Source organism: Lipotes vexillifer, unplaced genomic scaffold, assembly GCF_000442215.2.
Source record: "Lipotes vexillifer unplaced genomic scaffold, Lipotes_vexillifer_v1.1 scaffold681, whole genome shotgun sequence".
Taxonomy (NCBI): domain Eukaryota; kingdom Metazoa; phylum Chordata; class Mammalia; order Artiodactyla; family Lipotidae; genus Lipotes; species Lipotes vexillifer.
This window is the reverse complement of record NW_006791462.1, coordinates 912,692-931,168: the sequence shown is the minus strand read 5'-3', so window position 1 is coordinate 931,168 and position 18,477 is coordinate 912,692. Positions and strand designations below refer to the sequence as shown.

Sequence of the window (18,477 nt, the reverse complement as noted above, 5' to 3'; positions counted from 1 at the left end):
AGAATCTGCCTGCCAATGCAGGGGACATGGGTTCGATCCCTGGTCTGGGAGGATCCCGTATGCTGCGGAGCAACTAGGCCCGTGCGCCACAACTGCCGAGCTTGCGCTCTAGAGCCTGCACGCCTGGAGCCCGTGCTCTGTAACAAGGGGGTGGGGCACCTCCATGAGGAGCCCGCGCACCGCAACCGGGAGTAGCCCCCTGCTCGCCGCAACTAGGGAAAGCCCGTGTACAGCAATGAAGACCCAATGCAACCAAAAATAAATCAACAAAAATAAATAAATTTTAAAAAATAAAACTATGTCATTTTTAAAATGATGTATTGTTTATGAACATATATTGACATATATATTAGTCAAATACAAACACGTGGAGCTTCCCTGGTGGTGCAGGCGTTAAGAATCCACCTGCCAATGCAGGGGACATGGGCTCTATCCCTGGTCCGGGAAGATCTCACATGCCGCGGAGCAACTAAGCCTGTGCGCCACAACTACTGAAGCCCACACGCCTAGAGCCCGAGCTCCACCACCGCAATGAGAAGCCTGTGCACTGCAATGAAGAGTAGCCCCCGCTCACAACTAGAGAAAGCTGCACGCAGCAACAAAGACCCAATGTACCCAAAAATAAATAATAAATAAATTTATTTAAAAAAAGAAAAAAAACATCATCAACAGTCTATTTAAGGAAGCCATTTAAAATCTCAAATAGTTGCAAATATTACACAGAAGCTAGCAATAAAAATTGCATTTTCCCCTGTTTAAAATAAAAGGGATGGGCTTCCCTGGTGGCGCAGTGGTTGAGAGTCCGCCTGCCGATGCAGGGGACACGGGTTCGTGCCCTGGTCTGGGAAGATCCCACATGCTGCAGAGCGGCTGGGCCTGTGAGCCATGGCCGCTGAGCCTGTGCATCCGGAGCCTGTGCTCCGCAACGGGAGAGGCCACAACAGTGAGAGGCCCGCGTACCGCAAAAAAAATAAATAAATAAAAAAATAAAAGGGATGAGGGAATTCCCTGATGGTCTAGTGGTTACGACTCCATGCTTTCACTGCTGAGGGCACAGGTTCAATCCCTGCTCAGGGAACTAAGATCCCACAAGCTGCACGGCGTGGCCAAAAACAATAAAATAAAAATAAATAAATAAATAAAGGGGGGGAGAGACTGGCATTAACCTTTCAGAGTCCACAGTTTTTCCATCAAATCTGTCAAATTAAACCTCATCTGCTTTTACTGCCACCCCCCTTGGTCGGGCTACTCATTACATCACTTGATTCCTATAACAGCCTCTTAAACTGGAATCTCTGCCTGTAGTCTCCTCATTTCCAATTAATCCTGCAGAACATTCTTTATAAACCACTGTCTCTGCTTTTGTTACATCATTCTCCTGCTTAAAAACCTAAAATGGCTCCCCAGTGCCTACCCCATCAAACTATAAATGCCTTTCCTTGGTTTCCAAGGCCCCCTATAATTTAGACTCACTGCACCTAGCCAACTTGATTTTCCTTCTACTACACGTACAGCCTCCATTTTAATCAGGCAGCTCTCCAATTACTGCTGTGCGTACTATGCTTCCCCCTGCTGGAAATATTCTGCTCAAAATTCTCCACTTATTCAAAATCTACCATTAGGCCAAGTTTCAGCTCAGGTCCTCCTTCTCTACACCAAGCTTTCTCACTCCTTCAATGCACGCTGACCTCTGCTCCTCATCAGGACCTCTTGTCCACAGGCATCCACTGATGGGCTCAGGGACTGTGTACCATATGCAAAGTTTACTCTGTACTTTGAGAGGGTCTAGAGCTTTCCTCACATTGTCAGAAAAGATTTATGAAGCCTCTATGCCCAAAACACAAACAATAACAAATTCACAAGGATCTCAATGCTTTCCAATTTATCCATGTAACTTGGGTAAACAACTTCACTTTGTCTCTCCAACTAGTTTTTAAGCTCGGTGAAAGTTAGGGGCAAATCCTAATACTAGTTCTGAAAGACAATATATGGCAGAAAGCTAAATACCAAGACACCCAATAATAAACTTTCTTTAGTTATCCTCTCAAACGAAGACATCAGTAAAAAGAAAACTAGGATTTAATTTCCAAGTCTCAGTTAGTGATACCTCCCAAGTTTTACGTGAGCTCATTCACTTCTGGATCTTTAAAATATGATCTTTTGATATCCCATAAATCCAAATGAATCACTCATCCCCAAGTCCAGGAAACTAAAGCCCATCTACCTGTGCTTCTGGGGTCAGGATGAAACACTATCTGTGAGAAATGCTAAAGCTACTACAAACACCGTGTTAATATCCCAATCTCAGTGGAGGGGGGAGAAAGGAGAGAATTATATCCCTAACAAGATTGAAATCTCCATTATCCATGCCTTCAAAATATTTTAACACACATTTCAGTTCTAGTAGTCACAACAATGGCCTAATTCCCAATGCCTTCCCAAGTTCATTTTGACCTAAATTCTCTCAAAATAGCAGCAAATGTTGATTTCAGTCATCTTACGTTTTTTTTTTTTAAACTTTTTTCCCTTACCTTTTTTACTTTTCAGTCAAAATCCTACCTAAATGGTAAAAAAGATTTGAAGATGAAATATTTCTGCTGGTCTCAGGTTACTAAACTTGTACACATTTAAAATAGTTATTGGTAAAGGATTTTCTCATTCATTCAACACTTGTTGAGTGCCCACTATTGAATGAAATAAATAATAGTAGTTAAGTGCATGGACTCCGTAAGCTCAACGCACTTTGGTTTAAACACCAGCTCATGCACTTACCAGCTTGTGTGACCTTTGGGGAAGACATCTAATCTCATCAAGCCTCATTCCCTTTACCTGTAAAATTGAGATAACATCTACTTCCCAGGGTTGCTGTTAAAGATTAAGTGAGATGCTGCTGGCAACACACTTAGGATACTATTGATACATGGTACATAGTAAAGCACCAAGCAATGACAGCAAATATCCTTACTGCATCAAACACTATGCCATGCAAGGGAATACAAAGACATGATGTTTCCATTACAAACAGGAGGACAGACTTGCATAAGGATGGCTTTTAAATTATTTACATTTCTTTTTATTATTAATCAAGAGCAAGAGAACACAACACAATCCAATTCTTAAGGTTACCTTTTTCTTTCGCATCAGGAAATGTTGTGTTATCACTAGTGTTGTAGGAAAATGAGATATTGTCAATTGAATAAAAAGACATCTCCTCTGTAAAATTCACAATCCAGGAAAAACCAAATCCAAACTGCACTGCGATTTTGGGACCATTCTGGTCATCCCCACAAGAGCTTCCACTGTATGTTGCAGCATCAAGGTCTGAAATGGTTACAGTTTTCTAAAAGAAAAAAAAAAATCTGGGAGTTAGGCCCAAACAGGCAGCAATGAGCACAAGCATTTCCAAGTGGGGTGCCACTGCAGTTGACTTCACACCCCCTGTGGCCAGCCTGGCCCGTCTGTGCTGACCAGTCTCATATTCTTCAGCTACACACCAGTCCCTCTGGACAAATCCACGCAAGTCTAAAAGGAAAAGGAAAACCGGCCTGAACCTCTGTTATTAAGTTGATTTTTTTAAAAAAATCAGATTGTAAGCAAGCAGGACCTTAACCAAAAGAAATAAGAAGGCAAAAAGGATTGAGAGGATACCCCACCCCTCCCAAAGGAGACTTTAATAGCAAGCTATTAAAAAAAGGACAAGCTTTGATGTTAGTACATGTTACAAACACAATAGAAGTACATAGACCTGAAACACCATACAGTCTTCAGATTATTTGCCCTTAACCAACTCCAAAAAACCTCTGAAGAACTGATGAATTAAAATATTCATTCCTAAATAAATAAATAAAATAAAAAATATTCATTCCAACACTAAATAGAATACCTTCAAGTGTACATGCTAAAATAGCTCCACAGAATTTACACGTTAAGTCAGTTAACATATGAAATCTTATTTGTATAAATGAATACAAAGGCTAAAAAAAGAGTAGAAGTAAATCCCTACTATAAAACTCAAAGACAAAAATACTTACATTATGTTTGTCTGTGGTCTCATAGCGTATTGTGAAATTCATCTGCCATTTTGCATAAAGGCAAGTGGCGTTTTCTGAATCTGTCAAATTAAGTTCCAATGCATAAGACGAGACAGCTCCTAGATTTATTAAAAAGAGTAAGATTTTTAAATTGGACTACAAAACATACATAAAATAAAAACAAGCTCTATCCAGCACTGAAGTTCAACCAGCTCTAAAATGAAACAAAGTATTTTTAATATATATGGCAACTTGGCGATTATCTTTTCATCGAAATCCTGTTGATAAAGTTAGCAATACCCCTTCCCCAAGAAGTTTACTCAACACAGGATGCTCAGGTAATGGCACAGACTGGTGACATTTGCCTTTTACCTCCTAATATTCGTTTCCACACTCTGTGCCTTGCTAGTTTTGTTTTAGGCAATTATAGTTTACCTGTTAGGACTTTTTTTTTTTTTAAGGTAAATGAGGCGAAGGGGAAGCATGGGAGGGGTGTTCAACTCCTGCTTTTCTCAAACCAGCTGGTGGAACTTTCTCTACATAAATAATGATAGATCTGATTTCTGTGGTCTTGCTGCTTTAAATCCTGTTACAAGCTATGTGACCTATGACACTTAGAAGTCTTGGTGAACTATTTTATTCCAATGTGAAAAAATGATGATGTGGGCCAGGGCTAAGCGTGTGTACCACATGACCAAAGGAACAGTACTGCAAAGGTTGTTAGATCCATGAGCAAAAGGTTAATTTTTATAAATGCAGCGTTCATCATTTTTGTTTCATAATAAAATCCAATTGATTAGGAAGCCTAATTAATCTTTTGACATGGGACTTCCCTGGTGGCGCAGTGGTTCAGAAATCCACCTGCCAATGCAGGGGACATGTGTTTGAGCCCTGGTCCAGGAAGATCCCACATGCCACGGAGCAACTATGCCTGTGCGCCACAACTACTGAGCCTGCGCTCTAGAGCCCGCAAACCACAACTACTGAGCCCGTGCTCCGCAACAAGAGAAGCCACCGCAATAAGAAGCCCATGCACCACAACGAAGAGTAGCCCCCTCTTGCCGCAACCAGAGAAAGCCCATGCGCAGCAATGAAGACTCAACACAGCCAAAACTAATAAATAAATTTATTTTTAAAAAAAATCTTTTGACATGGACTTAAAGTCCCTTCCTACATTCTCAACCTGCTACCTCTCTTTTAGCAGAGAAACCTTTCAGGGACAGAAAAGCCTTGGGACTTTTCAGCTAACTTGACTCTCATCTTCTAGACTAGGTTAAACATGGGGACATTACCTATTACACTGAAGAGCCCAAGGACTCAAAATACGATACGCCAGCACACTTACCAGCAGCAGAAATGATGGGCCACCATCTAAGGATTTTCTTCACTGTCTCACACATATACCCAAGGGGTGAGCTGTTTCCTGTTAAGATAGCTGCATAGCCTTGAATGATACCTGAGCACACCAGCGTCACCTACAAGTGGGGACACGCTATAGACTACAGAGAATAAAGTCCTAAGAGGAATACCAAGAAGGCATGCCTCAGCAACAGCTTCCAAGCTGCACGCAAAGCTCTCGTCATGCTCTGCATGCTCTGGAGACCGGGCTGCCTCACCAAGCCTGAATCTGATACGCTAAAGCTTGTGGTTGCTGACAATGCCTAAATGTATTGGCTAAGGCTCCAACAAGACCTTGTGAGGCCCAAGTAGGTTTTACAGGCTTTCTTTTCTCAGAACAATCTGGAATGGAGCTGGCATCATTGATCCAAGGCTACCCTGCAGTGGTGTTGAAAACTGCAGCTTAGAATTCTAATCACCTGGAGGCCTGCTTTCCATACACAATCTCTCTTGGTCTTGTTTAAAGTCCCTCGTTTTAACATATTCTCCTTGTGAATATTCAAAGCGTTCAAAACTATCAGAAACAACCAAGAAAAGCCTGGCACGTATTAATCATTTTCTTTCCAAAGATATTAGAGTAACAAACAAAACAGTGTAAAACAATGATTACTATCAACGTGTGCTGGGGTGGAGAACTCCACGCTATGGAGCAGAAGGCACAGGTTGTGGTTCACATTTGCCACTACATTAATACCAAAACAGTCTATCTGCCAACCCATAAATGAGAACTGAGAAATGCTCCGAGGGTCCCAAACATTCTGTTCTCATGCCTTCATAGCCCCTGTCGCTGTGAGATCTATGCCTTCACAGGGCTTCCTTGGCATCCCGGTCTACATCTCCAACTGCACAGGAGCCACTTTTACTCAATGCCTATCACCTCATACTCAACAATCCCACAATGAAAATCTACTCTTCGACTTCCTCCAAACGGAGCCCGCCTTCTCAGCCTCACTGGCTTGAAAGGAAAGGCAGGACCTTGTCCCAACACTCAGGCTCGAAAGGTTTTGGGAATTAGCTTCTACTTCATTCTCTGTTAAGTCCTATTGATTTTTTTCCCTTCAAATCCCCTCTGAAATCCAATCCCTTGCCTTTTATTTCTATTCCAACTCCACCACCACACCCCTAACTTACTACAGATACCTCCTAGCTACCCCTAGAACTGCTGTCAGATTAATGGTCCTTAAATACCTCTTCCTGGGGCTTCCCTGGTGGTGCAGTGGTTAAGAATCCGCCTGCCAATGCACGGGACAGGGGTTCGAGCCCTAGTCCGGGAAGATCCCACATGCCACGAAGCAACTAAGTCCATGCGCCACAACTACTGAGCCTGTGCTCTAGAGCCCACGAGCCACAACTACTGAGATCTGCGTGCCTGGAGCCTGTGCTCCACAACAAGAGAGGCCACTGCAATGAGAAGCCTGCGCACCGCAACGAACCGCAACTAGAGAAAGCCCGCGCATAGCAACGAAGACCCAACACAGCCAAAAATAAATAAAATAAAAACTTTTTTTAAAATTAAAAATTAAAATTAAATACCTCTTCTCTCAGGATACTTTCTTGATCAAAACCTTTTACTGGCTCCAAAATTCCCACATTAAATTTAAATTCCTCTGCCTGACTTTCAAAGTAATCTTTAATCTTGTCCCACCCTATTCGTTCAACTTCTCTCAAGCCATGTTCCCAGAACACACCCTTTAATTTGCCTGAACTTGCTCCACTGGACCCATTCGCCATGCTCTATCTAGTCAACCTCCCAGGCTTCTACTGCTCCTAACATTTGAAATCTACTTGCTCACCTCAAGAGGGATTTCACTCTTTCTCGCTGTCCCAAAATCTGAAACACCCGCCACCCTGCCTTTTTGTTACAATTTCTGGCAAATATCCCCACCCACTACAACAGCTGAAAATGTTAGATACTTGCTTTCCCAGCCTCCCTTGTGGTAAGGATGGCACTTACTTATACTAGGCTCCATCCAGCAAAGGCATCCACCCCAGATTCTGAATAAGAGGGCGGTGAAATGCAGCCAAGAAGGGAACTATCACACTCAGATGGAAGTAGCTACAGCAGGATCAGGGTCCCAGGCAACAAGGCCAGAACAGCTAATGGCAGTGGCCAGCAGTGCAAGCTGCAGTTTAATGCTTGGTGATGGCAGTGCAGTTCAGTGGCATGAGTTAGGGTACTGAACTAGGCTTTGGGGTATACAGTCAAGAGCTCCAGTAATTCTGAGTTACCTAATGAACATTTTTTTATAAAGTAAAAATTTACTGATGTGTTACATATAGAAAAGTACACAGCATACATTCGGAAGGGATTTAAAGTGCACAAAGTATACAGCTCAAAGAATTTTCACAAACTGAACCCGCTTGTGTCAGGAAACATTGTGTCAGGAACATTCCAAGTACTCCTCAAAGTCCCCCTGTTCCCCCTTCCAGTTATGATTTCCCTCCCAAGGGCAGCTGCCATCCTGTCTTCTAACAGTATAGTTTACTTTTGCCTGTTTTTCAACTTGATGTAAATGAAATCATTCACTATGCTCTCTTTTGTATCTGGCTTCTTTCACTCAATATTATGTCTGTGAGATTCACCCATGCTGTTGTGTGTAACTGCAGTTTGTCATTTCTCTCTGTGTATAGCCTTCTTTCACTACTTGTCTATGCTACTGCTGATGGGCATTTGGATAGTTTCCAGTTTGGTTCTATTACAAATGGACAAATCGGTGAACACAGGTGTATGTGTGTCTATTGGGTATGTGTCTAGGAATGAAATTGCAGGGTCAAAGGGTTTGCACATGTCCCAATATCTTTTTAATAAATTCCTTTTCTGCTTAAAAAAAAACAACAATGAGATTTTATTTCTGTTGCTTACAATTAAGAACCCAGACTGATAATGCTGTCCACTTTTCAGCAGCCATTTTCTCCATAAAGATTTCCTTGCCTACAAAAGCCCTCAAGGAGCAGTCATAGTGCATAGCCCCACACTTTAGTGTATTTTACACTATCATGAGTTACTCATTTATTTTGTGCCTGTAAATCCTGTCTCCCCTCTGTCATAAGCTCCAAAACAACAGTTTTCAACTGTTACTTTGCAACAAACTGATGTGCCATGGTAAATTATAGTATACAGCAAGTAACTGGTTAACTAATAAAAAAGTAACAAAGTCCATGAATGAATGATATACATGGGTAGATTCAAGATTCCCTTTTGATAAGGTCTCTGCCACTCATTTGAATTTCAATATGCTCCCTTAAACAGATGATCTTATCTATGCCACAGCCCCTAGGAGTGTGTCTTTTATATGAATGTCATCCATCACAAGTGTCATGGTGGGGGAGACCATGTTTATTACTTCCCTCTATCTCCTATCATTCCTAGCAGTGCTGAATACGTATTAGATTCTCAATAAATACTGATTGATTAGATCAAGGTGAAAATACCATGCAATAACGACCCAGAACACAGCTTAATCTAATTACAGGAAGAGCCTTTAGCTCTTCCAAATCATGAACCCAACCTATCAGGCTTCTGGATACTCCCTCAACCCCCATGTCCATTTTTCGCAATAAATTTTGACATGGATTTCAAGCTAGGAATAATCCTTTTCCCAGAAGTTAAGTTTATAGTTGAAACATTTACACTTTGGTAAAAAAATCTTCAGCAAGCCATTTCCACCCTTACTGAAGTGTTTGATTTTCGAATAGCCAAACCATTTTTGTCTAAAAGGCTTTGACATTAAAAAACCACAGCTGAATATATCCTAGAGTGTGTAATTATAGAGCTGACAGTTTATTCTCCAAAGAGAAGAAAAAGGCAAAATCAACTTTCTCAAATTCAAATATCCTCTTAATCTTGTTTCCAAAGAGATCATTTATAGGTTCTTTCAGAACTCAGAACAAACTCTGTTCTCCAAGCATGGCACACTGCAAAAAGTGGCTAGGTTTTTATAAGTCTATTTGACCCAAAGTGTAGTTGAAAAATATACATTTGTAAACAATATGGGGGTGGGGTGGGAACATAACACTAGGGGTAAAACAAAACCAATAAAAAACAATGATCTAAGAGGCAATATAATGGGATGATTAAGAGTCCCATCACTGGCATTGAAGAGCTAGAATTCAAATCAGGCAGTCCAATTTACTAGCTGTGAGACTCTGGGCAAGTTAACCTTGCTAAGAATTGTAGTGTGTACTTCACTTCTCCAATACATTCTTCGAAAGCATGAAAGCCCTTCAGAACTAAGAGAACTTTGCCAAGCAAGTTAGAGATTCCAGCTTAAAAGTTTCCCTTCTAGGGGCTTCCCTGGTGGCGCAATGGTTGAGAGTCCGCCTGCTGATGCAGGGGACACGGGTTCGTGCCCCGGTCCGGGAGGATCCCACGTGCTGCGGAGCGGCTGGGGCCGTGAGCCATGGACGCTGGGCCTGCGCGTCCGAAGCCCCGTGATGGGAGAGGCCACAGCAGGGAGAGGCCCGTGTACGGCAAAAAAAAAAAAAAAAAAAAAAAAAAAAGTTTCCCTTCTAGTAAACACAGCACCTAAAGGGATCCTTCCCAAATTTTAGGTATGTCTACTTTCATCATACTTAGTTATGGACTCTTGTCCTCAAACTCATCAATTCAGAATGAGGTTGAGCAAAGGGTCTTAAAAACTAAACAAGCCAAAAAAAAAAATCAGGACATAGGCAACAATATCTATTTACTCTTTCTTTTCAACTCATAGGTCTGTTAAGTCAAATTGACTGTTCCTCAATTCCTAATATAAGTACAATTACCGTTTCGGTTTCTGATACTCTGGATTTCTGGTAAATCTCTTAAAAAATAAAAGTAATAATAGGGCTTCCCTGGTGGCGCAGTGCTTAAGAATCCACCTGCCAATGCAGGGGACAGGGGTTCGAGCCCTGGTCTGGGAAGATCCCACATGCCGCGGAGCAACTAAGCCCATGTGCCACAACTACTGAGCCCGTGTGCCTAGAGCCCGTGGTCCACAACGGGAGAAGCCACCGCAATAAGCCCGCACACTGCAACAAAGAGTAGTCCCCGCTCGCTGCAACTAGAGAAAGCCGGTGCACAGCAACGAAGACCCAACGTAACGAAAAATAAAAAATAAATTAAAAAAAAAAAAGTTTAAAAAAAAAAAGTAATAATAGATTTTAAGCTATGAAAAAAATTTTTTAAGGTCAGAGAGTGGGTAAGGAAATAAGACTCAACACCATTCAACTAATGGAAAGGGCTTATTGCTGAGTGCTGTTTGGCAGACCTCCAGAATTATTTTGCAATGCACAGCAGGATACCAACAAGTACTTATAAAGTACACTCTTGGATCTGATGGGATCTCTGATCATTTTAATCTGAAATTATGATTGGAATGCTTTTGTCACTACAGGAGAAAGAGCAGTCTTCCTGCACCATGGAGCACTGAAGTCAGCTATAATGCTGTGAAATAATCCTTGATCACAAATTCCACTCAATGATATAGGGGAAGAAAGCTGCACTCATGGGGAATATGTGAATGAATATCTATAAATCCTATCAGATGTGATAACCAACGACTAATGGATGAATAATAAGCCTGTCCTTTCAAGTATCTTTATTAAAGCTAGAATCATTTCAGCAGAATCTTGAAATCAAAGTTATCAGTGGTAAGGCTACAGAAAAATCTTAGGGCTTACTTTCTTGCTTTTTGATCACCTCCAAAGGATAGAGATTGGTTCTTTGTGGAAACCTTATTCTCCTTTTCACCTGGGACTTCCTAGCTCCCCAGGTGAACCTCCACTACTATGTAGGTGTATGTGAAGGGGTACAGGTAAGATACTAGCATTATTGTATGGGATTATAGTTTAATAAGTTACTATCTGTACTGCTTAGCACTGATCTTGAAGTTCTCCAACGGAAAACACACACAAAATATCTTGCAAGACCTAATTTAAGGTTCACAGAAGAAAAAGGAGACTGAGTTGGTCTAGTTCACCGTCGTATCCCCAGTGCCCACCAATGAAGACCCTCAATAAAAATTTACTGAGAGGTAACCATGTGCCACCTGACCCTGTGCTAGGGAGGCAATGGGAAGTAACAGTACAGAAGACAGTCTCCACTCTCAGAGACTAAGACCACAGGGGAGACTTGACTATTACTGGGGGAAAAAAAGAGTGGGAAATAGGCTAGCCTAATAATCTAAGAGTTTGGGAAAGACAAGATTTACTCCTATTCCTCCAAATAAGTCACCTGGCTGGCCTCCTTCCAACACTCAGGTCTCTGCTCAAATGTCAGCCAACAGTGAAGGCCTTCTGACCACAAAATGTCAAGGAGGGTCAACCCCACCACCCACTCCCTATTGTCTGCTCTTCCTCATTACCTGCCTCATTTTCTTCACAGTGCTTATCACTGAAATTCTATTATTAACCTGTTGGGCTGTCTTCCCCCACTAAAATGTAAGCTCCGTGAGAGCAGGAACCTGATCTGTCTTCTCCACTGCTCTATCTATCCCTTTCACCTAGTGGCTGGTACACAAAAGCCATTCCTTAAACAACTCTGAAAAGGAGGGACTCCTACCAGTGAAGGACACACTCAGGACACTTATATCAGGTTTTTTTTCCCACCCAGAAAAGCCTCAACCCTATAAAAGCCAGATGTCAGACTAGTTACAGCAATCAATAACCACAGAAATCTGAAATCTATGTCACAAAGGGAACATAAGCAGTGATGCTATGAAAAGTTTTTCATCCACTACTCTCTTTGTAATGCCTCTATACAGCTTTTCTTCATAAAGGTCTCTAGTCAGTTATAATTCATTCAAATAAAGACCAGCATAACTTAATCTCTGTGAAAAAGACAAATACATAGGCTCTGAGAATTCTTTTCTATATTTACTCTAGAGCATCTATTTTTAAAAGCTACCTGCTGCAGCTGGGATAGTGTTATAAAGTTACAAAGTGAAAACGGCCCAGCTGGAAGCGAATGCGACCATAAATTCAGGAACAGATCCTCCTTCGTTGGTACCCTCTGCAGTAGTCAGGAACAGCATGAAATTCATAGCAGGTACTTTACAAATATTTCTTGACTTTTCAAAAAACTATTCTTGGTATCCATTTTGATATATAAAAGTAACATGCAAAACCCACCAAGCAACTGAAGAATTGCTAAATTCTTAAGGAAAAAAAGAACACATGGAAGGAGTTTGAGCTCCACATTGAACCAATAGCTGGGAGCACAAGCAGCTGTAGAGAAAAGGGAGTTTCCATTTCATCCTGGTACCTCTGAAAAATCTGACCTACCTACATTATTAACTTTTACTTCTCCAAACCCTGTTCTGAACTTGAAAGTGGAGGGAATCAATCTTGGAAATCTTCCAAGAGAATGAATCTAGTTAGTCCCAATCAATAAATGGCAAACTATCAGATGAGCTGATGGGTTCTTTTATGCGCTTCTTTTTGCCTGTTTATTTTCTGCAATGAGCAAGCACTGCTTTTGTAAAAACAAAACAAAAAGAAGCTTTCATTAAACGAAAATTTAATGACATGAAAGCCAACAAGACAATGATTTTTTTTTTCACTTTCTCTAAACAATAACAGTGTTGTTTGTGCAGATCCAATTGGCAGTGAGCTACTGATTACCAGATGCCTTGGTCAGATGTGTTCTAGTCAGTGATAAGGTGATTTTCGTTGTAAACAATCCTCTCTTAGGGTCGCTTGGCCCTCACTGAGTACTTCACAGGGGAGTTAAGGCTTCGAACTGTGTTTGAGCAAAGCCTCTGTGGCCCACTTTCAAGAAGGGCTACAGAAGAGTTTCCCGCACTGTGTGTACAGCTGGACTCTCTTTTGGCAACAGGACCCCTTTACTCTATCCACTGAAGACCTCAAAGAGCTTTGGTTTATGTGAGTTACATCTATTGGTATTTGCTGTACTAGAAATTAAAACTAAGAAGTGAATAAAACACATCAGACCCATGAGAGTGGTGATGTCATCACACATTCATTCTATAGCCTCTGGAAAACTCCACTGTACTGATGAGAGGATGAAAGTGAAAAAGACAAATGTCTTAATATTATTCTAGAAATAGTTTTGATCTGACAGAACCCCCTCCCCCGGAAAGATCCTTGAGAATCACTAGATTAGATCATCAAGACCCCTTCCAACGCCATGGCTCTGGAGCGAGATTTCTCATCTTTTGGCACTACTGACGTTTTGAGGTGGATAATACTTTGTCGGGGGTGGGGGAGTGCTGTCCTGTGCATTGTGGGATGTTTAGAAGCACCCCTGGCCTCTTCCCACTAGATGCCAAAAGCAATCCCCAATTGTGACAACCAAAAATGTCTCCAGATATTGCCAAATGTCCCCTGGTTGAGAATCCACCATTCCAGGGTGTTGATTTTATTCTACTGAAATGTGAGTTACAAAATGTGCACCTCTCACTGCCTTCTCAAGCCCCTAATATATCTACTTCCTATCTACTCCCATCTGGATCTATTCCTTCTGATCTTTTATTAGGTCACAAACAGCAAGAGTCAGTGGTAGCAACAAGCAGAGGATTTATCAGTTCAGGAAGAGATATTCTGGTCAAAGTTCACCTTTCAGGCATTAAAAGGCCTCAGGGACCCAATGCTTGGGGGTGGGGTGCATCATAGCACCATCAGCCAACATTCAGCCAGTCATTCTTAGGACCTGGTAACAACCCAATCCTTAGGAAATTACCTACCCTCCTCCTCCTCCGAAAATGAGGTAATAGGCCAGTTGTGTGAGAGGGAAGAAGAAATGGAGCTTCTGAAGGCAAAGAGGCAGTATACAAGACTCAGATATACCATCCCTCTAAAACCTCAACATCTGGGGACATTTTTGTCAGGGTCTAGCTGGGAGGAAGTAACAAAACTGGTAAAAAAAAAAAAAAGGAAGAAGAAAAAAAAAACCCACGATGTCTTCAGCACCTCCAAGCCAGATATTCACTCCCCACCAAAGTTCCTACTCATCCCTTTTAGTCTCCAGAGGTTGGGTCCAAGTTTTCTCCCCTGGAAACTGCCCCAGACACCTTAGATCCCTTCCCCATCAAAACCCCAAGTACCAAACTCCAATCCATCATCATTCTTCACCTCTTTAATCACCCTTCCTCCACAGCGTCAAATTCCTACCCCCCGCCACCCAAGCCTCTCACTGCCCCTCAGAATCTACTCGTATCTGTTCCCCCCACTTACCCCAAGCTTTTCTCCACGCAGGCCGTCTCCTCCCTCAGTTTTCTCTCCCGCCCCACAGTTTTCCACCATCTTCAAAACTCTTGCCTGATACTAGGACCAAGACTCTAAATGTCTATGCCACCCAGAATCTGCACGTACCGCCCTCCTATGCTCATCACTCCTTAGTATCTCCCCCAAGTTACTCTTTCTAACCCGATGTGCTCCACTCCTCTCTCTTCCCTACCTACTCCCTCGGCGTCCACCCCCCCCCCCTTACTTGCCCCGTTATGGGCCCTTCTCCCCTGCCATCCCTCGGTCGGGCCTTCTCTAGGTCATCGCTCGTCACCTCGGGCCAAGCGCCGAGGCCCAGTGTCAGTCGTTCAGCTTCTCAACCCCCTCTCCCCGGACCAGTCTTTCAGGTTGTGGCCTCTGAACTGGGCGCCCCGGGCCCAGGCTCAGGGACTAAGCAGGAGGGCCCGACAACTCACCCAGGACGAGGCAGAGCAGAAGGAGCCCGGATCCCGGAACCGGGGCGAGGCGGAAGCACACCATGATCCCGCAGAGCAGGCTGCTGCGGCGACAAGTGCAGCGACAGCAGAGAAAGGCCTCGCGGAACCGGGGGAAGGGCGCCGCTGACCACCGACCACAACGCTGCAAAACCCAGGACTCGGCGCTTCAGCACCGGTCATAAGACCAGGGGCGGGACTCTTTCTTGCCTTCAGCCAGTCACCGCGCTTGAAGGCGGCCAGAGGGGTGGTGATGCATGGCCCGGTGGGCGGGGTGACCACGCCCTGGCTTTTTGGTTCACACTCATTCTTACGCTCCTAGGAGATGGGCGCGGACGGCCGTTTCTAAGGCTAAAGAGAAACGAACTTTTTTCGGGGGGCAGGGGGGCTAGATAGCAGAGATTATTTCAGTTCCGACTCCTTGAGGAAGGAGAGAATACTTTTGCTGGAGTAAAAATGGTTGCTAGGCATCGCAACGTAATACCTACAAAAATAATACATGATTATTCTCCAAACACTGATGCCCATGCAGTTCATGTCATTAAAAGGACAAGGGAGATAGAGGGTGATACAGAGTCACTGAACGCCAGAGCAGGGCTTGGCCTTGAAGTTCACCTAGCTACAACACCCTGTTTTTCAGATGGGGAAACTGAACTCAGAAAGAGGAAGAGTCTTATTTAAATATAGAAAGAAAGAAAATGAGGAAGAGAGAAATAAAATAGAAGGACAAAGGGAAGAAAACAAAGATCATCCATATTCCTACTACACAGAAAGACACTGTTATCTATCTGTCCATCCTTCAGGTTGTTTTTCCTCTGCCTATACACATGTAAATATTCTTTAATTAGAATTCATACTAAACATACTACTTGGTATAGTTGACAATTGGACGGATGAAACCTAAAATATTCAACAAACAAAAGCATTCAAAAGCTATAAAAATCTCAAGTTGGGATAAAGCACTGATTCTCAAATATTAGTTTCCAAAAGAATTATATGGGGATTTTTAATAACATATTGACTCCTCAACCTCATTCCCCAGAGATTCTGAAGCAGTAGATCTTTGGCTGTCCTAGGAATCTGTTTTTATTTTTTTAACAGGAACCCCAAGTAATTCTGATTCTTATGGTCCCCAGACTACATTTTGAGCGACACTAAAATAGAGCTTCAAAATCGTCTAGTCCAGGAGATCTTAATCTGGTTCCAATGGATGAACTTGGCGTCGGGGGGTGTCTGTGAATCCCCAAAAATTACATGCAAGGTTTCTGTATGTGTATTTTTCTGGGGAAGTTCATAGCTTTTACTGGTTCTTAAGTGGGACCTGTGACTCCTCACCCTAACACCCGCCCCTGCTCAAATATTAAGATCTACCCCCCACTGTCCTTTGCCTTAATGTGATTAATTCCTGAAAGTGAGAACACTTAGCAATGAATGTGTTCTGTCATGGGTGAAACTGAGTCATGAGCAAGTGACTTCCTCTAAGAGGGACTGACATACACTACAGTATTAGGCACTGCCTTTAGCAAAACAAGGTCATTTGACTGCCCCACCATCAATAAGGCTAGGCAGCAGCTATGTCCTGAAGAACCCACAATTGAGTTGAGCACTCAGAAGTTGCCCCCCCCCCAATTCTTAATGAAGCAACTCTCTCCCTTCTCCCTCAGCTGTAAACTGCCTAACTTTAATGTTCAGTGAAACTCTAAGTTCCAGAAGAAGAGACAAAAGGGCATGATGGAAAGAACATTGGATGGGCAGTCAGAAGAGTTGGGTATGAGATACCACTTACTGGCAGCATGACCTTGGGTGAGTCACTTCATCTCTTTGAGCTTCTATATCTTTATCCAAAAATAACATAGTGTGACTAGAGCTGTTTCTCAATCCTGGCTGCACATTGGGATCACTTGTAGGGCTTAAAAACTAGAGATGCCCCTTGGTCTCGCCCCTTGAGATTCTGATTCAGTTGATATGGAGTGGGGCCTGGGCATTATGTTTCTCTCAAAACTCCCCAAGGCAATATTAATGGGCCAGACATGATCTCTCTAAGGTAGCCCCAGCTTTACAATTCTAGGATTCTATGAGAGTAAAAAGAAAACAAAGTGTCCCAATGAGTCAAACATCCCATTTAACAAATTGTTGTCCTGAACTTCTTGCAGATGTCATCAAATGAAAACATGGAACACAGAGAGATATCAGCGGCCTTACAAGCAAAATCCACCACCATCACCACCTTTTTCCCTGACAAAAACAATTGTTCGTTCCTTGACTGGGACAGCCTCCTTCAGGAGACAGAACAATGTTTTGGGGGTGGTGAGTAAAGGTTGGGTTATTTTGTCAGAAGAAACAAGCCAAAAATTCTCAAACCTTTGTTTGGTCTGAGTGTCCATAGTTGCAGTTGTTTAATGTCCCCTCCTCCAACACTGTGAGAACTACTCCCTTTTTTGTGCACTGTCTCCCATCACTCCCACCCAGTTGAAGGAACTTGACCAGAGCTCTTCTGCAGGAGAGGCAGATCCGTATGTGGGACTAGGGTCCATGGTCTGAGGAACTTTGTGAGATCCCCTGGGATCTGAGCTTCACATCTGTGGACTTGATTATTGATACTGCTGTAAACAGAGCGCTTTTACGTGCACTTCCTCTCCTACCCGACCTCGTACCCCCACCTAGGGCAAAACTCCTCAGTCCCCCACCACCATAGGTAGATTCTGACTCTTTGGAGCAGCTCTGAGAGCTCATGACTTTTTAGCCAGGCAGCAGGGAATCACCGGAAAACACTGCCCTAAGTGTGAACACACTGAATGGTGGCAGAAATAATGACCCTCTCAGAGTTGGTAAATGACAAAACAATGAGATGTGTGGGTCTGAGGGAGGAAATGAACAAAAAGTTACAGATTTAGAATGGAAAAAATGACAAATGCTTATTAAATAGACGAGCGACCCTGAGGTACTGGTGCCATCTACCTGCCATCTGTTGAACGAAGAAAAACCCACTGTCTAAAAGTTGGGAGTTCTGTTTTATTGGGGGAGTTTACTGAGCACTGTAGCCCGCACCCGAGACAGCCTCTCAGAGAGCTCTGAGGAAGTGGTCCAAAGAGGCAAGGGAGGAGCCGCGATATAGAGGAGTTTTTGCTGGAAAAAAAAAATGTGGTCGAACATGAAAAATTACTGCTAATCACCAAAAAACCAGACATCTCAAGTTAATGATTTTAGTGCTTTTCTCTGTATGGGAAGATGCAAGAATCTGGGCTCATTGCAATTATTCCTTAGATATGCATCTTCCCTATCTAGGGCCACTATCCTGTTTTCCTCCATCCTGAATGCCCCTGGGGCGCACTGTCGGGGGTGGCTGCCGCGGCTGCTGGCTTGGTGGCGGGCGACATTCTTTGTTTACTGAA

At 42.9% G+C, this 18,477-nt stretch overlaps 1 protein-coding gene across 6 annotated transcripts in view; it reads right to left on the bottom strand.

Moving 5' to 3' along the window:
- LAMP2 (lysosome associated membrane protein 2) overlaps positions 1-15,273 on the bottom strand; it is a 35,713-nt gene extending 20,440 nt beyond the window's left edge. The window contains exons 1-3 of one of the 6 annotated variants that reach the window (XM_007464427.1): positions 15,068-15,272; positions 4,032-4,150; positions 3,127-3,340 (exon numbers count right to left, since the gene is read on the bottom strand). In XM_007464427.1, coding sequence (XP_007464489.1) covers positions 3,127-3,340; positions 4,032-4,150; positions 15,068-15,131 — 397 coding nt within the window. In that variant the 5' untranslated portion in view covers positions 15,132-15,272. Of the gene's footprint in view, positions 1-3,126; positions 3,341-4,031; positions 4,170-14,856; positions 14,953-15,067 lie in introns of those variants that run through there. The other 5 variants (XM_007464428.1, XM_007464426.1, XM_007464429.1 and 2 more) reach the window with 5 other exon arrangements.
- Positions 15,274-18,477: the final 3,204 nt, after the last annotated feature.